Genomic DNA, 20,554 nt, shown 5'->3' on the forward strand with positions numbered 1-20,554 from the left:
AAACAAGATGCAGTAGATTGAATTCGTTTTACTTTATCGATTTCCTTGTAAAACTTATTTTTATTCAAGTAGAATATTAGAGATAACTTGAAAACAGAAGAGCAGTTCATTAGAGTCAAGTAAATTTGATGATATTCGGGATATTCATTTCAATCCCGAATAATTAAAAATTAACGAAACTTAAAATTTGAATTGAATATTTGTCAAGAAGAAGAACTCATCGTTAAAGGTGACAATTACATTGACATTATAAAAATAAAATTGTCGTTCGCATATTCGTCCGTTTTTATTTAATGAACGTCAAATAGAAATGGATTTCGAATTAACTAAAGAAAATATCCAGCCGCTTAGAGGAGGAAGGAATCCAGTTCAGCTAGGATTAGCTCTTCAAGCAGAAACAAATCCAGAAATCAGAAGAGAATTGCAACTTCAAAGAGAGTAAAGTTTAGGTGTATAATGCAGACTTTCAGTCCTTACCTAATGTTTTTTCAGAGCATTCGAAAATGCAATAAGAAACTATCAAGGGGATGATCCTCTTGAAAACTGGTATCAATTCATTTCTTGGATTGAACAGACGTATCCAAAAAATGGTCATGAAGGAAATTTAGTTCAGTTACTAGAACACTGCCTTAGCTTATTTGAAAATGATAAACGATACATACATGACAGACGATTTTGCAGATTGTGGATAAAATATGTGAGCATAATCTGGCATTCATCGTAAACTGAAATTAAGATTGTTGAATGTTTCTTTGATAGGTGGATTATCAACAAAACCCATTAGAATTATATCAAATGATGCATGCTAGAGGCCTTTCAGTAGGTTGTGCAGATTTATACAAAGCTTGGGCGTATTATCATGAAGCGGCAGGAGATTACAAAAGTGCGAATTCTATTTTTGAATTAGGAAAACAGGCATTAGCACAGCCTTATGATGAATTAGAGATGGCCCACCAAAATTTAGTTATGGCAGCTGGAAAACATGTAAGAAAATTGAATAAAATAATTCCCCTTTGGCCTTAGTCATTGCAGAATTGAATACAGTGATTTCCAAAAGTCTGAGTTATCTTTCTATAGAAAAAATGTGGGGATATAACATTTAGGAATTTGGCATAAGAGTTTTTGAAAAATCATGTGTTTTCATCCTCGCAGATGTTATACGGTCCTAGTGAAGATCAACTACTTGAAAGAAGACAAGCTCTTACTTCCCTACGTACTTATAAAGGTGGAAAAGCAGTAGGTAGTGTCAGAGTTCCAGCAGCCTCAGGCCCTGGAATTTATCCTACTACTTCGAATGATAATGTCAGGCCAAATGCCGCTATAACAGTCTATCAAGATGATGGGGACGAAATTAGGGGAGCTGCTGCTCCCCCTGTTAGTATTTTGACGGTGGTGAAAAGGCAAGAGGCGCCTAAAGAAAATCTACTAAAACCGGGACCTTGGTCTCTGTATCCTTCTAAAAAGAAAATGGCTGTGGTTCCTAGGAAGCCACCTTTCACAGGTAAGTCTCATTTATCTCTTTTTGATGATAATTGTTTGTTGTTTAAGTCTAACCTAAAAATTTCAACACCATTAGGTTTTTGTGAAAGGGGAGGTTGAGAATACTATTGTTATTTCATTTTAGTTCATGTAGATGATGAGGATGATGTTCCTAGTGTTGATCCTTCTTGTTCAATCAACATAAATAAACCCCTACCTAATTTTCCTCCAAAAACCAAAGAAACTTACGTTGGCTGGGTGGTTAACTTGACCATGCCTGAACCAGTTGACAATCGCTTACTGCCTATGTATCCTAAATCGAGAGTCTATGCAGATCCTACTACCGAATACAGCTTGGAAGAACTTGCAGCCTTAAGATATCAAAAATCAGTGGTAAGCTAAACTGAGTTCATCATACAAGTTATCTCTGTCATTGTTTTTGAATTTGCTTTTAGGTACAGCAGAACAGCATGGTTTCAATGTCGGTGGAGAAGCCGAACGTTAGCAATTACATGCTGGGAAGTTCGTTCAGCACATCCCATTCGAGAGAAATGCATACATCTGAGCCGAGGCTCCAATTATCGCACCAAAATGGAAAGTCTTCCGTGATTCCCATGCAAACCGGCGAAGTTATCGACGTAGACCAATATTCTAATCAAAATCTTGCCGGTTTGAACACCTCTCCCGGTTCTATTTGCTTCGAGACATCCAACAGTAACGGAAGACAGGTTCCCCAGAAAAGTTTCCTAAAACCGGCCACTCCAATAGGTAATTTCGGAAGAGAAGCTGTTTTGGTGGATCAATCGTCTTTCGGGATGGACAGCTCCAAGGTAGAGAAGAATTTTTTCAAATATGTTTGATTGTTGTTTTTATGCTTGCCAACAAGCACTTTGGAAGAATTTTTTTGCTGAAAAATTTTCACGAAATCGTTTCAGAGGACGTAGATTCGATTTAAAAAAAAATTCTCCCTGTGTGTGAGTATCGTTGTGGACACGCTACAAGTCGCAATTTTAAGGCTATCGAGCTGAATTTCGGCATGATTATTCGAATCCCCCGTGCTAAGAGGTCTATCCATTTTGGTGGAAATCGGAAAAACGGTTTTTGAGTTATTCGAATTTTTCATAAAAATCGTTGTTCGCGCGCTACTGTTCGCAATTGTGAGTCTATCGGTGTGAAATTTCGCACGTTGGTACTGGTCTAAAGCGTGACAAAGCCTTTTGATCCAGCAGTTTTAGAGTTTTTCCAAAAAAATGTGTCAATGTTTGCAACTAGAGTATAAGTACGAAAGGGGTGCTTCTGGCGCTTGTAAATCCTCTGGGTTTAAGCCAGTTTACTGAATCTACTGGTCCACTCTGAAGGTAGAACTACTTTTGATCTTGTAACCAAAGGAAAGCGATATGTAGTGAATTTCGCATAAAATGTCGAATATCAGTTTTTCCAGGAGATGACGAGTGTGTCCGAGATGCCATCCATGGCCCCAGTGACCGTTCCCAGTTGTAATTTCGTCATTTGGACTTCGCCCTCCGCAGAAAAAGAAGCGCCGAAGCCAAATGCCGTAAAATTTTACGACCACGAACAACCAAGAGGTGAGATTATCGCAGACGACGTCACGTTCGCATAATAATCAAGTCTTCAATCAACGATTTCAGGTAGCGCCATGAAGACTCCCTTTAAGGTACTAAGCGCAGATGATTTGGCTGAGACAGGGTCAAGGGGCAGCACGGACACGGCGAGCGCCGCCGCCCAACCGATGGACAGCGCCAACATCAAACAAATTTTCGACGAGGATAGCAACTCGTCCTTCGACGAGATCAAAGCGAACATCGTGTATTCCGACCTGAACAACAGTTGCAATACGCAAATGTTCAATTTCAATTTGAACGCCATGAAGGTGAGCACCCCGCAGTCCAAGCAGCACGCCCCGCAGAATTGTTTCGAACAGGTTAAGGCCACGAAGAAGCAACTCTTCGAAAATGAGAACGAAACGAAGAAGAGCGATGATGCTCTGTCGATAATCTACGAGGAGAGTAAAAGTTACGCGTAAGTTTTACTCTTGATATTACTACTATACTCCATTCACTTTTATTTTAGCAGTCGGTTGGCCTTGGGGATTTGTCACATTTCACTCTGTATAGTTCGAAAATGTGGGGTTATGACGCTTGTCAAAACATTTTTGGGTTTTAAATCAACGCTATGTTGCCCGTTCTACATAAAAGTTTCTGTTATTACGTATTTTATCACAATGTCGAATCTCTTCAGAAAATATGTGACGGACATAATTGAAGTTTATACAAACTGATTGAAGGCATACCAAATCCAGTTATTTGCATGGAAAATACAAGAGATCAGGGTAATATCATAATATGCTCTAGCTTGAGGAGAGTTAATGTTCGTTATCTTCTTTGGTTAAAGTTTGAATACTTTACATCAGTTGGAGATTTCAAAAATATTAACCCGAAGATGAAATGCATATGATGCAGTTGTTGGGAAAGGGCAGTTCTCGAAGGAATTGACAGATAATTACAAGAATGTTAAATTCTTCAACAAAAATCATCTTGCATCAATATAAGTAAAAGAAATTTTCAAGTCAAGATGAACTTCACCTTTGAACTAAAATTTCACATGAATAAACAATTAACAGGACAACTGGCGCGTATTTGTGGCTGTTCATCTTAATACATTGATATAATAATAATAATTAGGTATTTATTGGTACCTTAAGACATTCACAATGTATAGGACAAGTCAAATGGAAAATAGAAAAATCAATTTTCGGGAACTTATTCTACGATGACATTCATCGAAAATCCTGTAGTAAACTTTTCGCATTAATTCACTCAAACATAAAATTCTCAAATGCGACCACATTTTTGGGTCTCCCAATAGAGGGAAATTCTTTGTCATCCTCTTCATTCACAATCTTTCTGATTGTGGAAATATTCAGCTGAAATATAAGTCGTTTAGATTCAGATGAAACACTATATAAATTCTCTTAAATTGAATATGTTCGCTACCGTCTGACGTATTGTGGATTTCAGAATATCAGGGTATAACTATTTGAATGAGCGGACCTGAATTCTAAATAGCACTTCCTCAAACACTGTCTCATTTTTCAATCACTTTCGACATTTTCGTAATATTAATTGATATAAGTTGTGGCAACGGCGTAATGACATTAAGGACATTTCATGAGTGCCAACCTTACTCCGTTCTAGTAACAAAAAGTTGAAAAAATTATTTCATGGCCAACCGACTGCTAAAATGAATATACTGTTGTGGTGCATCAACTGAGTCCTATTGTTTCCGCAGATCCAGCTCTAGTTCCAGCGCCGCTACCACCAAATCCTCGGTGTTGGGCACCACCAAACCCACAGCCATGACGACGATCTCCGAGGAACACAACAGCTACTTGGCTCAGAATCTCATGGCCAACGAGGCTTTGCGTAAGAGCCTCTTGGGCGATCTCTTACCCTCCCAAGAAACTTCCCCGGTTACGCGGATGGAAGACGAACCGATGTCTTGTTCCAGCCCTCCAGCGACCGACGTCCACAGAAACAGACTGGACGTGGCCCCGTCCGACCCTTTCAAACCGTCGGAAATCGAGAAACTGCTGAATCTGGTCTCGTTCCCGGGACCCCACATCCCCGAGTTTCATCAGGTATCGATGATACCCAGGATATCGGGCAAGAGGGAGACTGTGTCCGTCGGCGGGGATCAGTACATGGTGGAAAAAATATTGGGTAAAGGTACCTTCGGCACGGTGTATAAGGCTCAGGACTATAAGAACGGGAAACCGGTGGCTTTGAAGTATCAGAAACCGGCCAACAAATGGGAGTTTTACATCTGTAGGGAAATTCAGACCAGATTACGGAACAATCCGCTCAGGGAACGCTTCATGGACGTCACTTCTGGATATTTCAGTGAGTTGAACTTTTGAGAATTCTTTTTCCTTTGTACCTAACTATAAAATGGGTAACGTGACTTAAGCTCCATGTTTGGAATGTTCAAGATGTAGCTAGAAAGCTAGCTTTTGGTCGGTGGCTCAACGATATTTCCAACGTCACTCATCTGACTTCAATGAACACTTAACAGCCTAAAATCGGGAAAAGTTAAAAAAATTATCTTCGTATTTGTTGTATGGAATTTTAGCCGCTAAGTTTCACTTTTTGCATATGTCGCATGTCGACGAACGCCTTTGCCATCTAAAGTTTTCTTTTTTGACTAACCATGAACGGATATATTTAAAAAAATTCACGAAAATGCTCGAAATTTCCGATGTCATCAGAGGAAACACTGAATTGGAACCATAGACTTATATATCTATGTTCCAAGGAGGAAACCATAGAACTGACGGAGCTAACTTCACGTTATAAGATTAACGGAAGAACGTGAAGATAGCTCGTGAACGGCACAGACATGAGCGTAACATTCGGCCGGGCATTCGCGATTGAAAATAATGTTTCGTTTTCGCACTTTTCAAGGATTTTTTTTATTCCTACGAATTCGAAAGTTTTTTAGGGGGAACGAAACATACAGATTGCGCGATGCTCACAAACTCATTTCCTTCCCGATTTTTACTGGGAAAATATGATAACACGTAACAATTTATTTTGCAGGTGATCAGGCATCTATTTTAGTATATGCTTTCATGCCATATGGTTCACTTCTAGATTTGGCCAATCAAGTGAAATTAAAAACAGGTAAACCTATGCAGGAGTGCCTCTGTTTCTACTTCTGCATTCAGATGCTCAGAATAGTGGAAGCCATGCACCAAATAAAAATTATCCACGCAGACATAAAGCCAGATAACTTTTTAATTCAGTTGACCGCAGATAGCATAGATTTACAATTAATAGACTTTGGATGTAGCATCGACATGTCATTGTACCCACCGAATACGAGCTTCACAAGAAAGGTACAGACGGAAAGTTTTATATGTTGCGAAATGTTGGAGAACAAACCGTGGAATTATCACACCGATTTGTTCTGCATAGCGGCAACGACGCATGTCATATTATTCGATAAGTATATAGAGCTTCAGAAGAAGTATGACGCTTGGAGCATAAAGGAAAAATTCCCAAGATACATGAAGTCAGACTTATGGAACAAATTTTTTGATACACTGTTGAATCGGCAAAATGAGGCTGGACATCTGCAGGTTGCTTTAGATGAAGCTTTAAGTACTCAGTATGATAAGTGCATGAGTGGTATGAAAACATTGGTAAATTTGATAAGGAATCGATAGCATACAGGGAAAAAGAGGAAACGTCAAAGTTAGAGAGTACCACTCAGAAAATGTCTGTAGTAAAATATGAGGGATTGGGAAATTGTTGGGAAAGATGCACATTATTGTTCAAAAGAATTTTTTTTGAAGATTTCAACAATTTTCATTCAAATTGTTATCTTAAGAATTCATCACATTGTAATGAATGGAATTAATGATTATGGAATCTTTTATTTAATTCTTTCTCAATATATTTACTCTCCATTCAATGTATAGCTTAAATACTCACGAATCTCAACATAAGAATAAGACGTTTCCTTTTAAAATCTGATCTATCTTGTAACTAAATTATCAAACTGAATGGTTTGAAGTTTTATTGTTCAGTGATCTAATAGGATGTTTATTTAAGTTAAAAATAGTATTATGTAATTTACAAATTATTAAAACTTTCATGTAAGTATATATTGTTTCAATTGAATTGTATGTACAATTTTTTTCAAAGTATTTGACAATCATTTTTTGTTTTACAACTCGATGGAATTGGATTTCCTACTGAAATATTTCTGCATATGCGACAAAAATCTTCATAATCTGGTGTTGCTAACGAAGCAAGTCTAGAGTGTATCAGGGTATCGTTCATTTTAATTTCAAAAGAACCTGAAAACGCCTGGTTCAAAAATAGTTATTTTATTTTAGTCATAACTCAACCTCTCCTTCCTTCATGTCCTGTTACTTCAACATTTGGGCAACCTGCTTTTAGGGCAGATAACGCATTCTTGAACTCCTGATGCAAGCCACACTCCGAGCTAAAAATGTTATTAAGAATACATCATCCCTAGTAAATTCGAAGGATCTTACCAATATTCAATATCTACTTTTACTTTATGTGGGGTCATATTGAATATATTATTAGGTCTATGATTGAACCAGGTATAAGCATATCATGAAAGCTAGTGCGAGAGCTCAATAAATAAATGGTACAAACTTGTTTGAACCAGTAGAAAAAAGTCTGCACTTGTCACAGACAACAGATTGGCACATGTTTCATGAACAAAGAAGGAAAGCTTGGGAAAGGGGCTCTGTGGTTACATTTTTGCGAGATCCGACATTGTCAGTTGTCATATTTCTTGACGTTGACGCTAACAAATTAACGGTTACAAAGAAAAGTCAAGATTTATTTATTTGCGCGTTTTAATTGTGAAATGTACATATTTTAAAACATATTGAACACTTATAGATAATTATTCAGTATGAGTGCTCCAGTTCTTTTTGCTTGTTCGCGTTGTTTTGCTCGACACCCTTTTGAAGAGCTTTCCGCTGGACAGCAACTTTGCAAGGTGAGTAATCTTTCTTACAGCTATCATAACCACAAATTTAAACAAATCGTTGCAATAGAAGCAAGAAATTCACATGATGAACGATACATGACAGCATTATCATTTTCAATCAGTATTTAGAATATATAATAATAATAAGACCACCATAGAAGCAACACAGCAACTATTCAAGCAGTATATTTTGTTGCTTAGTTTTTCCTGATATATACTACTAGGAATAGTTATTTTTCTGTTAAATCAGGGGAACTTGTTTGCAAAATTAAATAATAAAACTGTAAATGCTGCTGATTTTTTGATGTGTGGAAAAAAGTTAGATAACAGAGTGAACCTTTGCCCATTCTGAATTGTTCGACAGTCAGAAACTTTTCATAAACATGTATGTAGAAGGAAAGTTGGAATCATTCTTCTACATTATCGCTCATATCAGTAGAACTCCATCTATATTAGAAATACAAAGTGCTATGAAGCAATAAAACAATAATTCTAAAATTTTTATTTTTTTCTAAATTGTGAATAATACTCGGCATCTCTTCATTCAGGAATGCCGTGGTTCTTTTCCAGTTGTGAAATGTACTTATTGTCGTTCGGAATTTCAACAAACATCTAAGGGGAGTACCAGCACCATTTGCAAAAAATGCGAGCAAAATGTGAAGGCCTATGGGAAGCCTTCCGCCTGCGAATATTGCAATATCATTGCTGCCTTTATTGGGAATAAATGCCAAAGGTGTACTAATTCAGAATTGAAGTATGGGCCACCTGTCAACTGTGAACAGTGTAAGCAGAAATGTGCTTTCGATCGTCATGATGATGATAAAAAGGTGAGACGTCATTCCTTTGGCTGTGTTTGCAATCTATTCCGTCATTTTTCTGTTGAGAATTCTTTGAAAATACCCTAAAGTGTAATTTATCTTGAACCACAACTTTATCAACTTGATCTTTTTCGATAGTGTTAAGCCTGAAATTTTTTAGGTTGATGGGAAGCTTTTATGTTGGCTTTGTACTTTGTCTTTCAAGAGAGCCTTAGCTAAAACCAAACAAGGAAATGCAGATAGAAAGGCTCATTTGAAGATGGTTAACCATAGTAAGAGTAAAAGCAAAGAAAAGTAAGTTCCCAATGATAAAAAGACAAAGTAATTATTAATTTCTCCTAACAGCAGTACTAGTTTATTGTCATTTATCTTGTTTTATGCTAAAATTGTGCTGTATTCATAAATTCCACTAGTTTCATCTCGAATTTTCCCATTACTTGGAATCAAACGTTTTCAGGGTTAGAACAGCGCACAAAAGAACACAAAGGGAACGAATGGATTTAGAAAAGCTCAAGGCTAACATGGAACAGGCAGAACAAGGACCTTCACCTCCCAAAGTTGCGAAGAACAATGCTGGTGTCAGGTTAGATTTGGATCCCAACAGTTCTGACCATGTCATAGCTATGACACAACTGAAAGAGAAGATTGCTAGCCTGCAAAAACAAATCTCGATGAAAGATGCTCAGCTGTTGAGCAAGGAAAAAATGGTAAATTTTGTGATTCTGGGCGTTTCATAAAAAAAATTTTTCATCGGAACAATTTCAGATCACTGAGCTCAAAGCGAAACATTTCACAAGTGAGAATGAAATGAGGAACAAACTGCAGAAAACCGTGAAGGAGCATGAAGAAAAAGTGGATTTCATGAATTCAAAAATATCCAGCCTGTTGAAGGAAGTCGCCTCATTGTCCAAGTCCCAGAATAAGAAAAAAGGGTCTAACAGCGGAGCTGGGTTGGCGGCTGCAGCTATACTGGCCACGGAGAATTCAAACAGCGGCAGCGGCACGGACAGTCCTGGTTTAGCATAAATAGTTCGGTTCGGTTTTATCGCTTGTGGAAGGTGAGTAGATGATTGATTTGATGAAGGAGGTTTTAGAACAGGTTGATATTTTCATGAAAGATTTCTTCGAGTTGTTGTGCTTGGATGCATCAAGTTTTCAATTTACCATGTATAATAGGAATTTGATTGTCATCATATTTAAAAAAATTAAAAAATATTTGAAAAAGTAACAAGTTGGGAGTTTTTATAATTTCATCCTAGTGAATGATCTGTATTTTATTTCACTTTCCTCTTCTTTTCGGGCAGTTCATTGTTATAGTACGATATTTTCATTTTTTGTCAGTGAATGAAAATCGTCAACGAATATAAAAATCTAGTAAGGTACCTATTATTTCGTTAATTGATGTTATTATTTGTACAGGTACATGAAATTGTTACTATCAGAATTGGTTCGTTTTTTAGATAATGGAAAACCAGCATATATCCTGAAAACACGTTTGATTTTTTTTCGAATTCTCCATATTGAACAGCTAGAATTCCATGCTGGATGAACATGTATATTTTCAAGTAGACATATCATGAACACAAGATGAGAGTTTCGCGATATTTGCCATACCCATTATCTAACACCCAAAGAATCTTTATTCTGAGTTGATTAGTAAATTCGAGTGGAGCTGTTTATTGTAGTAGATAATATGACTGATAAAAAATTTATTCAAACCATCAGATTAGGTTCTCATTGTTGAATCAATGTAAAAAGCAAAATTTTGACTTCAGGATTTTTCCTATTCATTAAATTTAAGTTTTAGGATTACGTAGGTATTTATTATAATATATATACTGAAATATTTTTGTAAAATATGTTAAATCATTGTGTCTGAATAAAGGAATGGAAACAGAATATTGTTTCATTGAGATATCGGAACTTCAACACGAAAAATACATTTATTACATCTACAATAACATCTTATTTCATAAAATATATACCAATCACAAATATAAAATAAAAGCATACAGAAAAAGCGAAAATTGGACCATAATCTGGAAGACCTTTTTTCATTTTACCACTTACATAAATTTATTCATTAAGAAGACTTTCTGGTACAGTTTGCAAAAAGTGTAACCTTAGGTTCTTCTATATCCCTCTTACTTTGTATAAGTTTGAGCTCCAAATTTTCTGGAGTATGAGGTTTGCCTGGAACGATTCCAACAGCTCGTAAAATTTCACATTGTGGGTATAAGTTAGTTGTTTAATGAGTAAACATTTCAACAGAAGGGTTTTAAGGAAATTATTCAAAGCCAGAGAAAACCTCTGTATGTTGGTTAAATAAAAATTAATCAAGTATCTAGTTATGGGTAATAAACTCACCTTCAGCAGATCGCAATGTCCTTTCTAAAGTAGCCTGTAAGCTGGCAATTGTTTTCTCCAACGACTCTTTCAAATTATTGTTACTTTTATGCATCCAAGCCAACATCAAAGCTGCAAAAATATCTCCAGTACCGACAAATATCGCCTGTTTTTTCTCTAATGTGATGGTTACCCTTTGACATGATTCACCTGAAAGTTAATTTGTTTCAGATGTACACGATGACCAGTTCCTCGATGGAATCTTGCCATGTTGACACACTGGTGAGTACTTATCACTGAACAACTTCTTCATTTAACTTTTCAAGTTGTTATCATGGTTTTGGGTTAACTAATGAAATCAAAGATATTAAGGTAATAAATATTGAAATACCCATTTTGGTACTGGCTAAGGCAAGTAGGTGCCCGTTTCCTCCCAGATCTGAAGAGGAGACCACCACAGTTTTACAACCTTTCAAATGCAGTTTCTCAATGGCTTCCCAACAATCCTCAACATTGTTTATTGTCATATTGGTCAACGATTCCAATTCAAATTGATTTGGAGTGAGTATATGGGCGTGAGGTACAACTTGTTCCCTGTACAAAGGAACCAATTCTTCTGGTACATAGAATTCTCCATTATCTCCCATCACAGGATCACAAACTATAATTCGAGAGCTATGTATATACTATTATTCTACACGAGAATTAACCTACCAAAAACAATATTAGGATTAACAGATTTTAAATGCTTATAAACTGCCACAATTTCTTTAAGGAATGAAGGGGATCCAACATAGCCAGTTAATAAGTAATCATATTTATCAAGACCGTTCTCTTTTAGCCCTTGAAACAAGTCTGATAAGTCTTGCTCTTTCAGTATTTGTCCAGTTACCTTTTTATACTGGGTGTGTGTACACAACTGAACAGAATTGATGAAATCCACTTCGAAACCCAATAGCTGTTGAAAATGAATTTTTGATAAAGAATTCAGTGCGGATGCTTTTTCATTACCTGCAATGGGAATACAGCACTTCTGTTTCCAACATATCCATGAACAACATGACTTTGGATTGATAAAACCTTGGGAGAAGAATCTTCAGCCATTTCTTTGTCAGGAGGTTATTGTTAAGAGAGTGAAATATTTATGAGGGAAATGAAATATCATAATCTGTTCACACAGACCTTATCTATGTCGTTTATTTGGTGCTTATCAAGTACTCATTATTAATTACACAATTTCAAGGTCCTTAATTTCATATTCATGTTTTGTTGGGGATTCTGGATTCTGGGAAAATTCTACTTTGAGGTTAGGTGACCTGTCAATTGAAGAGCATAGATTTCTTTATTTTTCGTAGAGTACAGTCAAAGATGTTCCTCTTTGGTACAAGGTCATTGAACTCAAGTTCAACCACAAAACACTCTTATCTTCTATGGTACAACTGGAACTGAAATCATAGACTTTCCTAGCGCTCAAATGAACTCTTATGAAAAAGTTAAATACCGGTAGTAAAATTTCAAGTTCATTTTCCCTAGAAGGATGTCGCTACATAGCTTCATAAGAGGTTGTACAGGCGGAAATAGGAATATTCTAAGAATAATTCGGTTGAATTCTTAATCAGAAAATTTTGTGCGAAATTTCAATCACTAAGGTGCATAGAATAAAGATTTCTCATTATTTTATTACTCATTTGACTGTCAATTAAGTCCAAGCTTGTTCTCAAAGTTAGCAAATAGTAAAAGATGGGCATCGACTATTACGGAATCCTCCAGATACCCCGAACCAGCACAAGTCTAGATATAAAAAAAGCGTAAACGATAATATCCAGAGAAGCCTCAATCGAAAAATATCGCTCCTGTGTTTTCAGGTACCGGGGATTGGCTTTAGAATTTCATCCCGAACGTCTGAAACAGCCCAATGCCAAAGAAGTGTTCAGCCTGATTTGCGAAGCGTACGATGTTTTGGGCGACCCTTATCGACGCGCGATATTCGACCAATATGGCGAGGAAGGATTGAAGGCGGGGGTTCCCACGAAGGACGAGTTCATCCATCCTTACCACTATCATGGTGATCCGCTTCTGACGTACCGGTATGTCGCTTTGTATGGACCAAAAAAGTTCAGGGAGCTCTGAGAGAGTTGCTCCCAGAGACAGGTTGTCTCTGGTTGCTCCAGTCTGTTGGGTCAGGTCTTGAAGTATGGCTAGGAGTTTGCTTTGTTCTCTCTGTGTTAGTGATTTGTGGTTGGTTATGGGAGCTGATGCTCCTAATATAGGAGCTTCTGAAGGTGTTTTTTCTCCTTACGCCTAATCCCTTATATTTCGTTTTCCCACTTGCAGAGAGTTCTTCGGCACTGACTCTCCATACGCGGATCTTCTTGATTATCTGAAAAATCCCCCCGCCATCTACGAAACCAGCGAGAACAAGGCGGTAAAAGAGAAAAAACCGCCAATCAAACACCCTCTAGTGCTCAGTCTGCACGAGATATTCTTCGGAGGGGTCAAAAAGATGAAAATTCACAGATTGACTTTTGTGGATGAGAAACAGACCAGAACGGAGGTGACGGAGAAGATTCTCTCGATACCAATAAAACCTGGCATGAGGCCTGGCACCGAGATCGTATTTTTCGAGGAGGGAGATCAGCATCCTGCCTACGAACCAGGTTGGGTAGCACAACATTTTTTCAGGCTTGTGGTGGGGAATTCTTGTATATTTACCCTAAAAACTCGGGAAAACACTGCAAAAAAATCCCACGGTATGAATTCGTCCTTTATCCAGTCGAAAAACATGAAAATTATAGATTTCAAGCCTATTTTCAACATTTTCTCAACCACCAATTTTCCGAATGACTTCGTAGCATAATTGATTTTTCTCCTCTTCCCTAGCCGATGTGATCTTCATAACAGAAGACAAGGAACACGAAACATTCATTCGGGATGGTAATGATTTGGTAATGGTGGTCGAAATCACCTTAGAAGAAGCTTTGCTTGGGACGACTGTTACTGTTAATACCATAGATCACAGAACGATAAGAGTACCAATTACCGATGTGATTGAGTGAGTACTTTCAACAAAGTATTGAGATTGTTTCATTTCCAAGCACTGGAAACAGGACACAAAAAAGAGTTTGTTTAACGCCACGCTTCAAGCTTTTTTCTTCTTCTTATCTTATTCGATCTAAGTTTATTTTCGTTTTTTTTTCAGCAACGACTATGAAAAAATAGTGGAAGGAGAAGGCATGCCCATCTTGGAAAAGTATCCGGAAAAGGGAGATCTGCGGATTAGGTTCAAGATTTGTTTCCCGACTTATTTACCGAAAGCTAGCAGAGAACTGCTTTCTAAAGGGTTTCATCTGGCCAAACTAGGAGGTGGATGCAGACAACATGAAACCATCAACAAATTGGTGTTGGCCGATAAAATGTTCCGAGTTGGACCGGAAGAAAGGTTGCCTCCTGTTTAGGAGGATCTCGAATTTGTTTGTTTGTTAATATTCTGAATAAATTGAAGTTTATGAAATACCACAGGCTTTCATTGTACACCTTTGTTGATAAAATAAATCCAGAAGAAATAAAAAAAGAATGGGAGATGCTATTCCAAAGGGATTACCATTATGGGGTGAATATGAGGGTTTTTTTCTCGAGGTTTACCTGAAAAGACATACCTCATTCATTGTCTGCCTGTAAGTGCCTTTGTGTTGAAGGTTTACCCCACTTGTTGGATCCGCCTTGAAGGTTTGAAGAAGATTATAACAAGATTTGTTAAGTTTCGGCTTAAATTCTTGTCATTTCCGAGGGGCATGCTTGAAATCATTTTCCAAATTCAATTCGAGAGAAGTGGAAAGCAATATTAGCTTTACATACAGGGTGGTCCAGATCGTAACCAAGAAATTTTAACCATCAGAATACAAGGACCCCCAAAAAATTATCCCCTTTTGATTTTAAGTTTGGAATTATTTTCTGTTCTCTGAATATGGGGAAGGTCAAATGTGCGAGTACTTGGACGCTTGGACTATTCAGAAAACCACTCAGTTTGTACTTTCCATTCAAAGAAATAGAATCTCAGAATCTCTTCCATGAGTTGAAGCAAAAAGTCGAGCAGAAAACTAGCGCAATGTTTCCTGAATTCGAAAACTCAATATTATCATTATCATAAACATTTCATGGTCATGATCATTTCAAAATTAAACATACTTATCATCATGTGTACGCAAGCGCTCGCTACTAGTTTCCTCTCCAAGAAAGGCGGGCTTAACAACTACAACTTTTCGTTTTCATTCATGCTGGCGGACGCGCTGCGGCACTATAAGAAAAGTGTAACGCATGGTTTGACGGTTGACAGTTGGAAACACGTGGTTTTCAGTAGTTTTCGGAAAAAACGAAAAATGGGCGCGAACAATCAAAATTCGAACGGAGCCGGTGGTTCGTCTGATAAGGGTGCCATAAAGTTGAAGAAGGAGCTGGGTTTAATAGATGGAATAGCCATAATCGTGGGTGTTATTATTGGGGCAGGAATTTTCGTGTCCCCCAAAGGAGTATTGAGGTATTCCGGAAGTATAGGACAGAGTATTCTGGTATGGATTCTATCCGGAGTATTGTCCATGATTGGGGCTTTGTGCTACGCGGAATTGGGTGAGTTTTTCTAATCGTACAAATACTGAAAACCAAGACTGCTTGATCTGTTTTCATTTGTAAAACAATAACATATGGTTTTCGAAAATTTGTAAGATGGGTCAAAATGTTTCCTTGAATTTTATTTAATTCCTACAATTCTTCGGGTCTAATAAATTTTCATAAGCATACCCAGCCATAATTTCTCCGAAATTCCTGTTTAAAACTCTCTTTTATTTTGCATTATTTATTTATGTCGGTGAAATGTGAGCTATTGCATCAGATAAGAGTCCGTTTTATTCGTTGGGTTTTTTGTACCTACCTACCTGTACGGGAGTTCGTCCACATTCTTATAAAATTGGTTTAGTACCTACATTATTTTGTCTCGTGGACTCTCCTGATCCGAAATGAGGTTGGTGTTGGTGCATTGGCGTCTCTACGTTGTGGCTGATGTAATAATTACAGGAAAAAGGTAATCGAATTATTTCTTACCGCCCTCCTGCTGTGTTCACTTCGCAGCTGTTGGCGTTAGTAGGCCTGAAGATAATGCTGTGGAAACTTATAGGTTTCCACAGCATTATCTGCTGGAATTTTTCTGGTAAAGTCTCAAAAAGTAGAGGCCAGAAATTATGGATTGAACTGGAAAACGCATTCAAGGTGTATACAGGGTGATTCACCAATATGGCCTCATGAAGAAATAATAATAATTTTTTGCTGAAAATTCACATCTTGGCGTTTTCGACAATGAACTTTTTCCTTAAAATATTTTCAGACCTCTGAAACTTTAGGATGTACCAAAAACGTCAGATATCTGGTTTACTGACAGTTCCACCAATATATACACCTTGGATAAAAACTTAACGGTTCATGAGTTATTGGTGAAAACAGAAAGTGTTTTTTGAATATTTCTTCTGAGCACAAAGTACTGATTTTTCCAATTTGAAAATTGTATAAATCTCCTCGCGTGACACATTTTGTTCTTCATGACAATTTCACATTCCTGCCAGGAGCGGATTGGTGCGTGTTGATACTTTGAAAGAATCACGCATCCTTCCTAAAACTTTTAATGGGTTTTCCTTCCACTTTCGCCCAAGGTAGAATTCCACCATATTATAATAGTTGTTTTCGTAAGTAGGCCGTTCTTTCGAGACCTCCCTTACCTGGTTACCTACTACGATGTGAACAACGAACCCCTACTGTTTCGTTTGTGAGAAAATTTATTCGGTAAACGGCTTTTGTCCTTTGTCGTCAACGTCGATGACCTCGGTTATGTTAGGGCCTATTCATACTTTATTGGCGTATTCAGTGGGAAGAAAGCGCCACTTGAAGTGAATTTTGGAGACGATGTTTAATTTCTTTCGAAAATAAAAGCCACTCGACTCAAATGGAAGGAAATATCTAATTTACGTCGAGCTTGTTTGCGGAGGAATGCTGTTTTTATCATAAAACCACTAGAAGTACATACTTCGGCAACAAATTTCGAGATTTGTTCAAATAATACTCGTTGTTACAGGAAATGTATCACTTTGGTCGTACAACCAAAGGAGAAGTATTTTTCGAGCAAAATTCGGAATTCTTTCGATCTTCGATAAGTTTTTCTTACATTTCGACACGCATATATTTCCCAGAAGTATTATCGCAGAGCCAAGAAGAATACAGATCTTGAAAGAACATTTATCTTCAACAAAATCTCGAAGTTTTCAGTGATGGCAAAAAAAAGATTGTTTTCTCGAAAATCGAACTGTAGAAGATTTACGCTTTTAGAATACGTATCACTTCCAGCTCTACGATGATTTTTCTGGGAGAAAATTTGAAAATCTGACCTTCAAAATTTGAATAGGTACTTGGTGATCTCTATGCAAACGTTTTACTTGAACCAATGATAATAAAATATTTGAATAAGATTGATAGGTCTGACAGTAAAATATTTACAATCCTCTTCATAGAATAAACATTTCTGAGTCATTTTCATCAATAGTTTAGGTTTACTGAAACGTGTTCTCATAGGCACAAACAAAAATCACCAATTGAATCCGAAATAAAAACAATCAATATTAAACACAACAATGAAGAGCTGTCATTCGATTTCCATTGACTTTTAGAAAATTGCGATTAGGAATATCGCTTACATAAAGGAAAAAGTCGAAAAAAATTGACAAACGCGGTTCCAAAGGTTACTCATTGAAAATTATGGACGAAATTCGGAGTTTTAAAGCTATATTTCACTGGATTACGTGAAAATTCATCGAACTGAATTTGTTCATTTGAATTTCCAAAGAACCTTGATGGCTACATTTATATTCTGTAGTTTTTCAAAAAAATTTTTTTAAAATTTTAGGTACTATGATACCAAAGTCTGGGGGAGACTATGCTTACATCAACGAAGCTTTCGGTCCACTTCCTGCATTTCTGTACATGTGGGTGGCCTTATTCATCCTTGTACCTACCGGAAATGCCATAACCGCTATAACGTTCGCCCAGTATATTTTCCAGCCTTTTTGGGGAACCTGTGAGGCTCCATTCCTTGCAGTGAGACTCATTGCCGCGGCAACAACTTGCCTTTTGACTGTCATCAATTGTTATGACGTTAAATTGGTAGCAAGGTGAGAACACCCAGAAGATCTAAAATCTCATTGTTATCACTGGTCGATTTTTTTTCAGGGTGCAAGAGATTTTCACTTGTACTAAGATCTTCGCTTTGTGCATCATAGTCGGTGCTGGTATATACCATTTGTGCAGTGGTCATACGGAATATTTACAATCACCAATGACCGATACAAAATGGGAACCAGGATACATCGCCCTAGCCTTTTATTCAGGATTGTTCTCTTACTCAGGCTGGAATTATTTGAATTATGTTACTGAAGAACTGAAAGATCCTTATAGGTGGGTAACTGATATGTCTAAGCCCAAAAAATAATGTCAGATCTTTGATTATTTTTCAAGGAATCTTCCAAGAGCCATCATCATCTCGATGCCGGTAGTCACAACGGTTTACGTAGTGACTAACATAGCCTACTTCGTAGTTTTGAGCAGAGAGGAAATTTTATCTTCAGAAGCTGTTGCTGTCACGTTCGGAGATAAGATGCTGGGGATGTTCTCTTATTGTGTGCCAATATTTGTGGCCATATCCACCTTCGGCTCTTTAAACGGTGCGATCTTCGCTTCTGCCAGGTTGTTCTTCGTTGGTGCTAGGAATGGCCATCTACCCAGAGCTATTGCTTTGATAGATGTCAAGAGGCTGACGCCTGTTCCATCCTTGGTCTTCATGGTGAGTGAGAATTTGAACAACAAACGTACTGAAAAATTGGTGTAAAAGTTAAATATTCAATAAAAAAGTAAAACCCAATTTTTTCACAGTGCATCATAACATTGGTATTGATAACGATACCAGATGTGTACGTCTTGATAAATTTCGTTTCTTTCGTGGAAGCCCTCTTCATAACCATGAGCATCGTTGGACTGCTTTATATGAGGCGTACAAAACCTGACTTGAAGAGACCCATAAGGGTCAACCTGATACTGCCATGCCTATTTTTCGTCATTTGTGCCTTCTTAGTTACATTGCCCTGTTATGTGACACCCATGGTTGTTGGCATAGCGACAGGTGAGAAAATGGTGAAAAAATTGGGAATGAATGCTTATAAATCCTTGCTTCAGGTTTCATCCTGTGTGGAATCCCGGTGTACCTGGTGACAGTTGCTTGGAAAGGTCAACCTGATTGGCTGAAGATGGCATTCACCAAATTTAACGATGGTTGTGCCAAATTATTTATGTGCGTTCCTGAAGAAGATTACAAGGATCAATGAATCGGTTGTTTTTGATACATATCGAGCTGTTATGAGTGTTTAGACACGATTTTTTCTAAAAAAAATCATTTTATATCGTGACTTCGAACTCTATATTAGTATTGAGTAATAGATATGAAATGATTATCATAGGAAAGTGCCTAGATCTATTTACATTCGACGGAATGAATCGATTGATTTGAATTATTTCACACTGATTATGATTAGGTGTTTTTTGAATGATTTCGCTGATTCGGCTAAGTTTCAAAAGTTGCATCGATGCAGTATTCTTGTTGTATTACTTTGTAGTAACTTATATTTAGAATATCTATTTATTTTTTTCATTTGTTGCATTTTTCACCCTATTTATCTTTTCGAAAACGTATAATCAGTACAGGAGAGAAATTGATTATTACTTCTTTCATAGTTTCACTATTGAATATGCTTGTTGCTTCAAACATCACATTGTTTCATGATGGTAAAATTGCATTTATCCAGGTATGCAGTTACTTTGCTCATCTGGAGTATTTATGTTATGGGGTTCTCCCTCTATTGAGAAGATTTTTTTTGCAATTAGGACATAAGGGGGACTGGCTGTGAAAATATTTTGAAATAATTTTTACTGTGTAATATCACTTCTGACTGCTCTCTTTTGAGAAATAATAAAAAATATCAGCTCTCACGGAAACACTTTTGATAACACTTAGGTGCATGACAATAATTGTTTTGATAAAAATTTATCCAATATATAGGTAGGTACATAAATAATGTAGATATTTGATTTCGTTTTCATACGCAATAACTATATATTTCATATTGAATTCTGAGGAATACCTATATGTTATAAATATGAGTTCTTCTTGTTAGTTTATCTATTAATAAATCTTTTTCTTAATTGTTTTTTTATTGAATTTTCTTCAAAGAAAGCTATATCGTCAGATTATAGGGATGGAGCACGGAAAATGTCAC

General features: G+C 37.0%; 6 protein-coding genes across 8 annotated transcripts; 4 read left to right on the top strand and 2 right to left on the bottom strand.

Annotated features, from left to right (window-relative positions):
* Window positions 1–241: 241 nt before the first annotated feature.
* LOC123311929 (mitotic checkpoint serine/threonine-protein kinase BUB1 beta-like) lies at window positions 242–7,163 on the top strand. Of its 2 annotated transcripts, none has more exons than XM_044896062.1 (10): window positions 242–438; window positions 493–697; window positions 760–984; window positions 1,153–1,501; window positions 1,625–1,872; window positions 1,935–2,309; window positions 2,921–3,065; window positions 3,129–3,519; window positions 4,789–5,399; window positions 6,096–7,163. In XM_044896062.1, the coding sequence occupies exons 1-10, from the start codon at window positions 311–313 to the stop codon at window positions 6,722–6,724; spliced, it is 3,306 nt and encodes a 1,101-aa protein (XP_044751997.1). In that variant the 5' UTR covers window positions 242–310; the 3' UTR covers window positions 6,725–7,163. The 2 variants fall into 2 exon arrangements, with proteins under 2 accessions (XP_044751997.1, XP_044751996.1); XM_044896061.1 differs by having other exon boundaries at window positions 243–438; window positions 2,912–3,065.
* Window positions 7,144–7,760, bottom strand: LOC123311935 (migration and invasion enhancer 1). The gene is made up of 3 exons (XM_044896070.1): window positions 7,562–7,760; window positions 7,412–7,509; window positions 7,144–7,360 (listed from the first exon to the last, which is right to left on the bottom strand). Exons 1-3 carry the CDS (start codon window positions 7,597–7,599, stop codon window positions 7,200–7,202), a joined length of 297 nt encoding a protein of 98 aa, XP_044752005.1. The 5' UTR covers window positions 7,600–7,760; the 3' UTR covers window positions 7,144–7,199.
* Window positions 7,761–7,811: 51 nt separating this feature from the next.
* Window positions 7,812–11,543, top strand: LOC123311933 (protein FAM76A). Of its 2 annotated transcripts, XM_044896068.1 has the most exons (6): window positions 7,812–8,040; window positions 8,580–8,858; window positions 9,010–9,143; window positions 9,307–9,556; window positions 9,615–9,907; window positions 11,427–11,543. In XM_044896068.1, exons 1-5 carry the CDS (start codon window positions 7,954–7,956, stop codon window positions 9,873–9,875), a joined length of 1,011 nt encoding a protein of 336 aa, XP_044752003.1. In that variant the 5' UTR covers window positions 7,812–7,953; the 3' UTR covers window positions 9,876–9,907; window positions 11,427–11,543. The 2 variants fall into 2 exon arrangements, with proteins under 2 accessions (XP_044752003.1, XP_044752002.1); XM_044896067.1 differs by lacking the exon at window positions 11,427–11,543 and having other exon boundaries at window positions 7,813–8,040; window positions 9,615–10,748.
* LOC123311934 (pyridoxal kinase) lies at window positions 10,774–12,468 on the bottom strand. The gene is made up of 5 exons (XM_044896069.1): window positions 12,207–12,468; window positions 11,910–12,153; window positions 11,587–11,856; window positions 11,217–11,405; window positions 10,774–11,042 (listed from the first exon to the last, which is right to left on the bottom strand). The coding sequence occupies exons 1-5, from the start codon at window positions 12,297–12,299 to the stop codon at window positions 10,933–10,935; spliced, it is 906 nt and encodes a 301-aa protein (XP_044752004.1). The 5' UTR covers window positions 12,300–12,468; the 3' UTR covers window positions 10,774–10,932.
* Window positions 12,469–12,736: 268 nt separating this feature from the next.
* On the top strand, window positions 12,737–14,708 carry LOC123311932 (dnaJ homolog subfamily B member 13-like). The gene is made up of 5 exons (XM_044896066.1): window positions 12,737–13,003; window positions 13,061–13,282; window positions 13,530–13,852; window positions 14,076–14,247; window positions 14,395–14,708. The coding sequence occupies exons 1-5, from the start codon at window positions 12,936–12,938 to the stop codon at window positions 14,648–14,650; spliced, it is 1,041 nt and encodes a 346-aa protein (XP_044752001.1). The 5' UTR covers window positions 12,737–12,935; the 3' UTR covers window positions 14,651–14,708.
* A 738-nt stretch (window positions 14,709–15,446) lies between these two features.
* LOC123311930 (Y+L amino acid transporter 2) lies at window positions 15,447–20,480 on the top strand. Its single transcript, XM_044896063.1, has 6 exons — window positions 15,447–15,818; window positions 18,136–18,400; window positions 18,459–18,683; window positions 18,744–19,068; window positions 19,158–19,404; window positions 19,458–20,480. The coding sequence occupies exons 1-6, from the start codon at window positions 15,467–15,469 to the stop codon at window positions 19,604–19,606; spliced, it is 1,563 nt and encodes a 520-aa protein (XP_044751998.1). The 5' UTR covers window positions 15,447–15,466; the 3' UTR covers window positions 19,607–20,480.
* Window positions 20,481–20,554: the final 74 nt, after the last annotated feature.

This window comes from Coccinella septempunctata, chromosome 4 (assembly GCF_907165205.1).
Source record: "Coccinella septempunctata chromosome 4, icCocSept1.1, whole genome shotgun sequence".
Classification (NCBI taxonomy): domain Eukaryota; kingdom Metazoa; phylum Arthropoda; class Insecta; order Coleoptera; family Coccinellidae; genus Coccinella; species Coccinella septempunctata.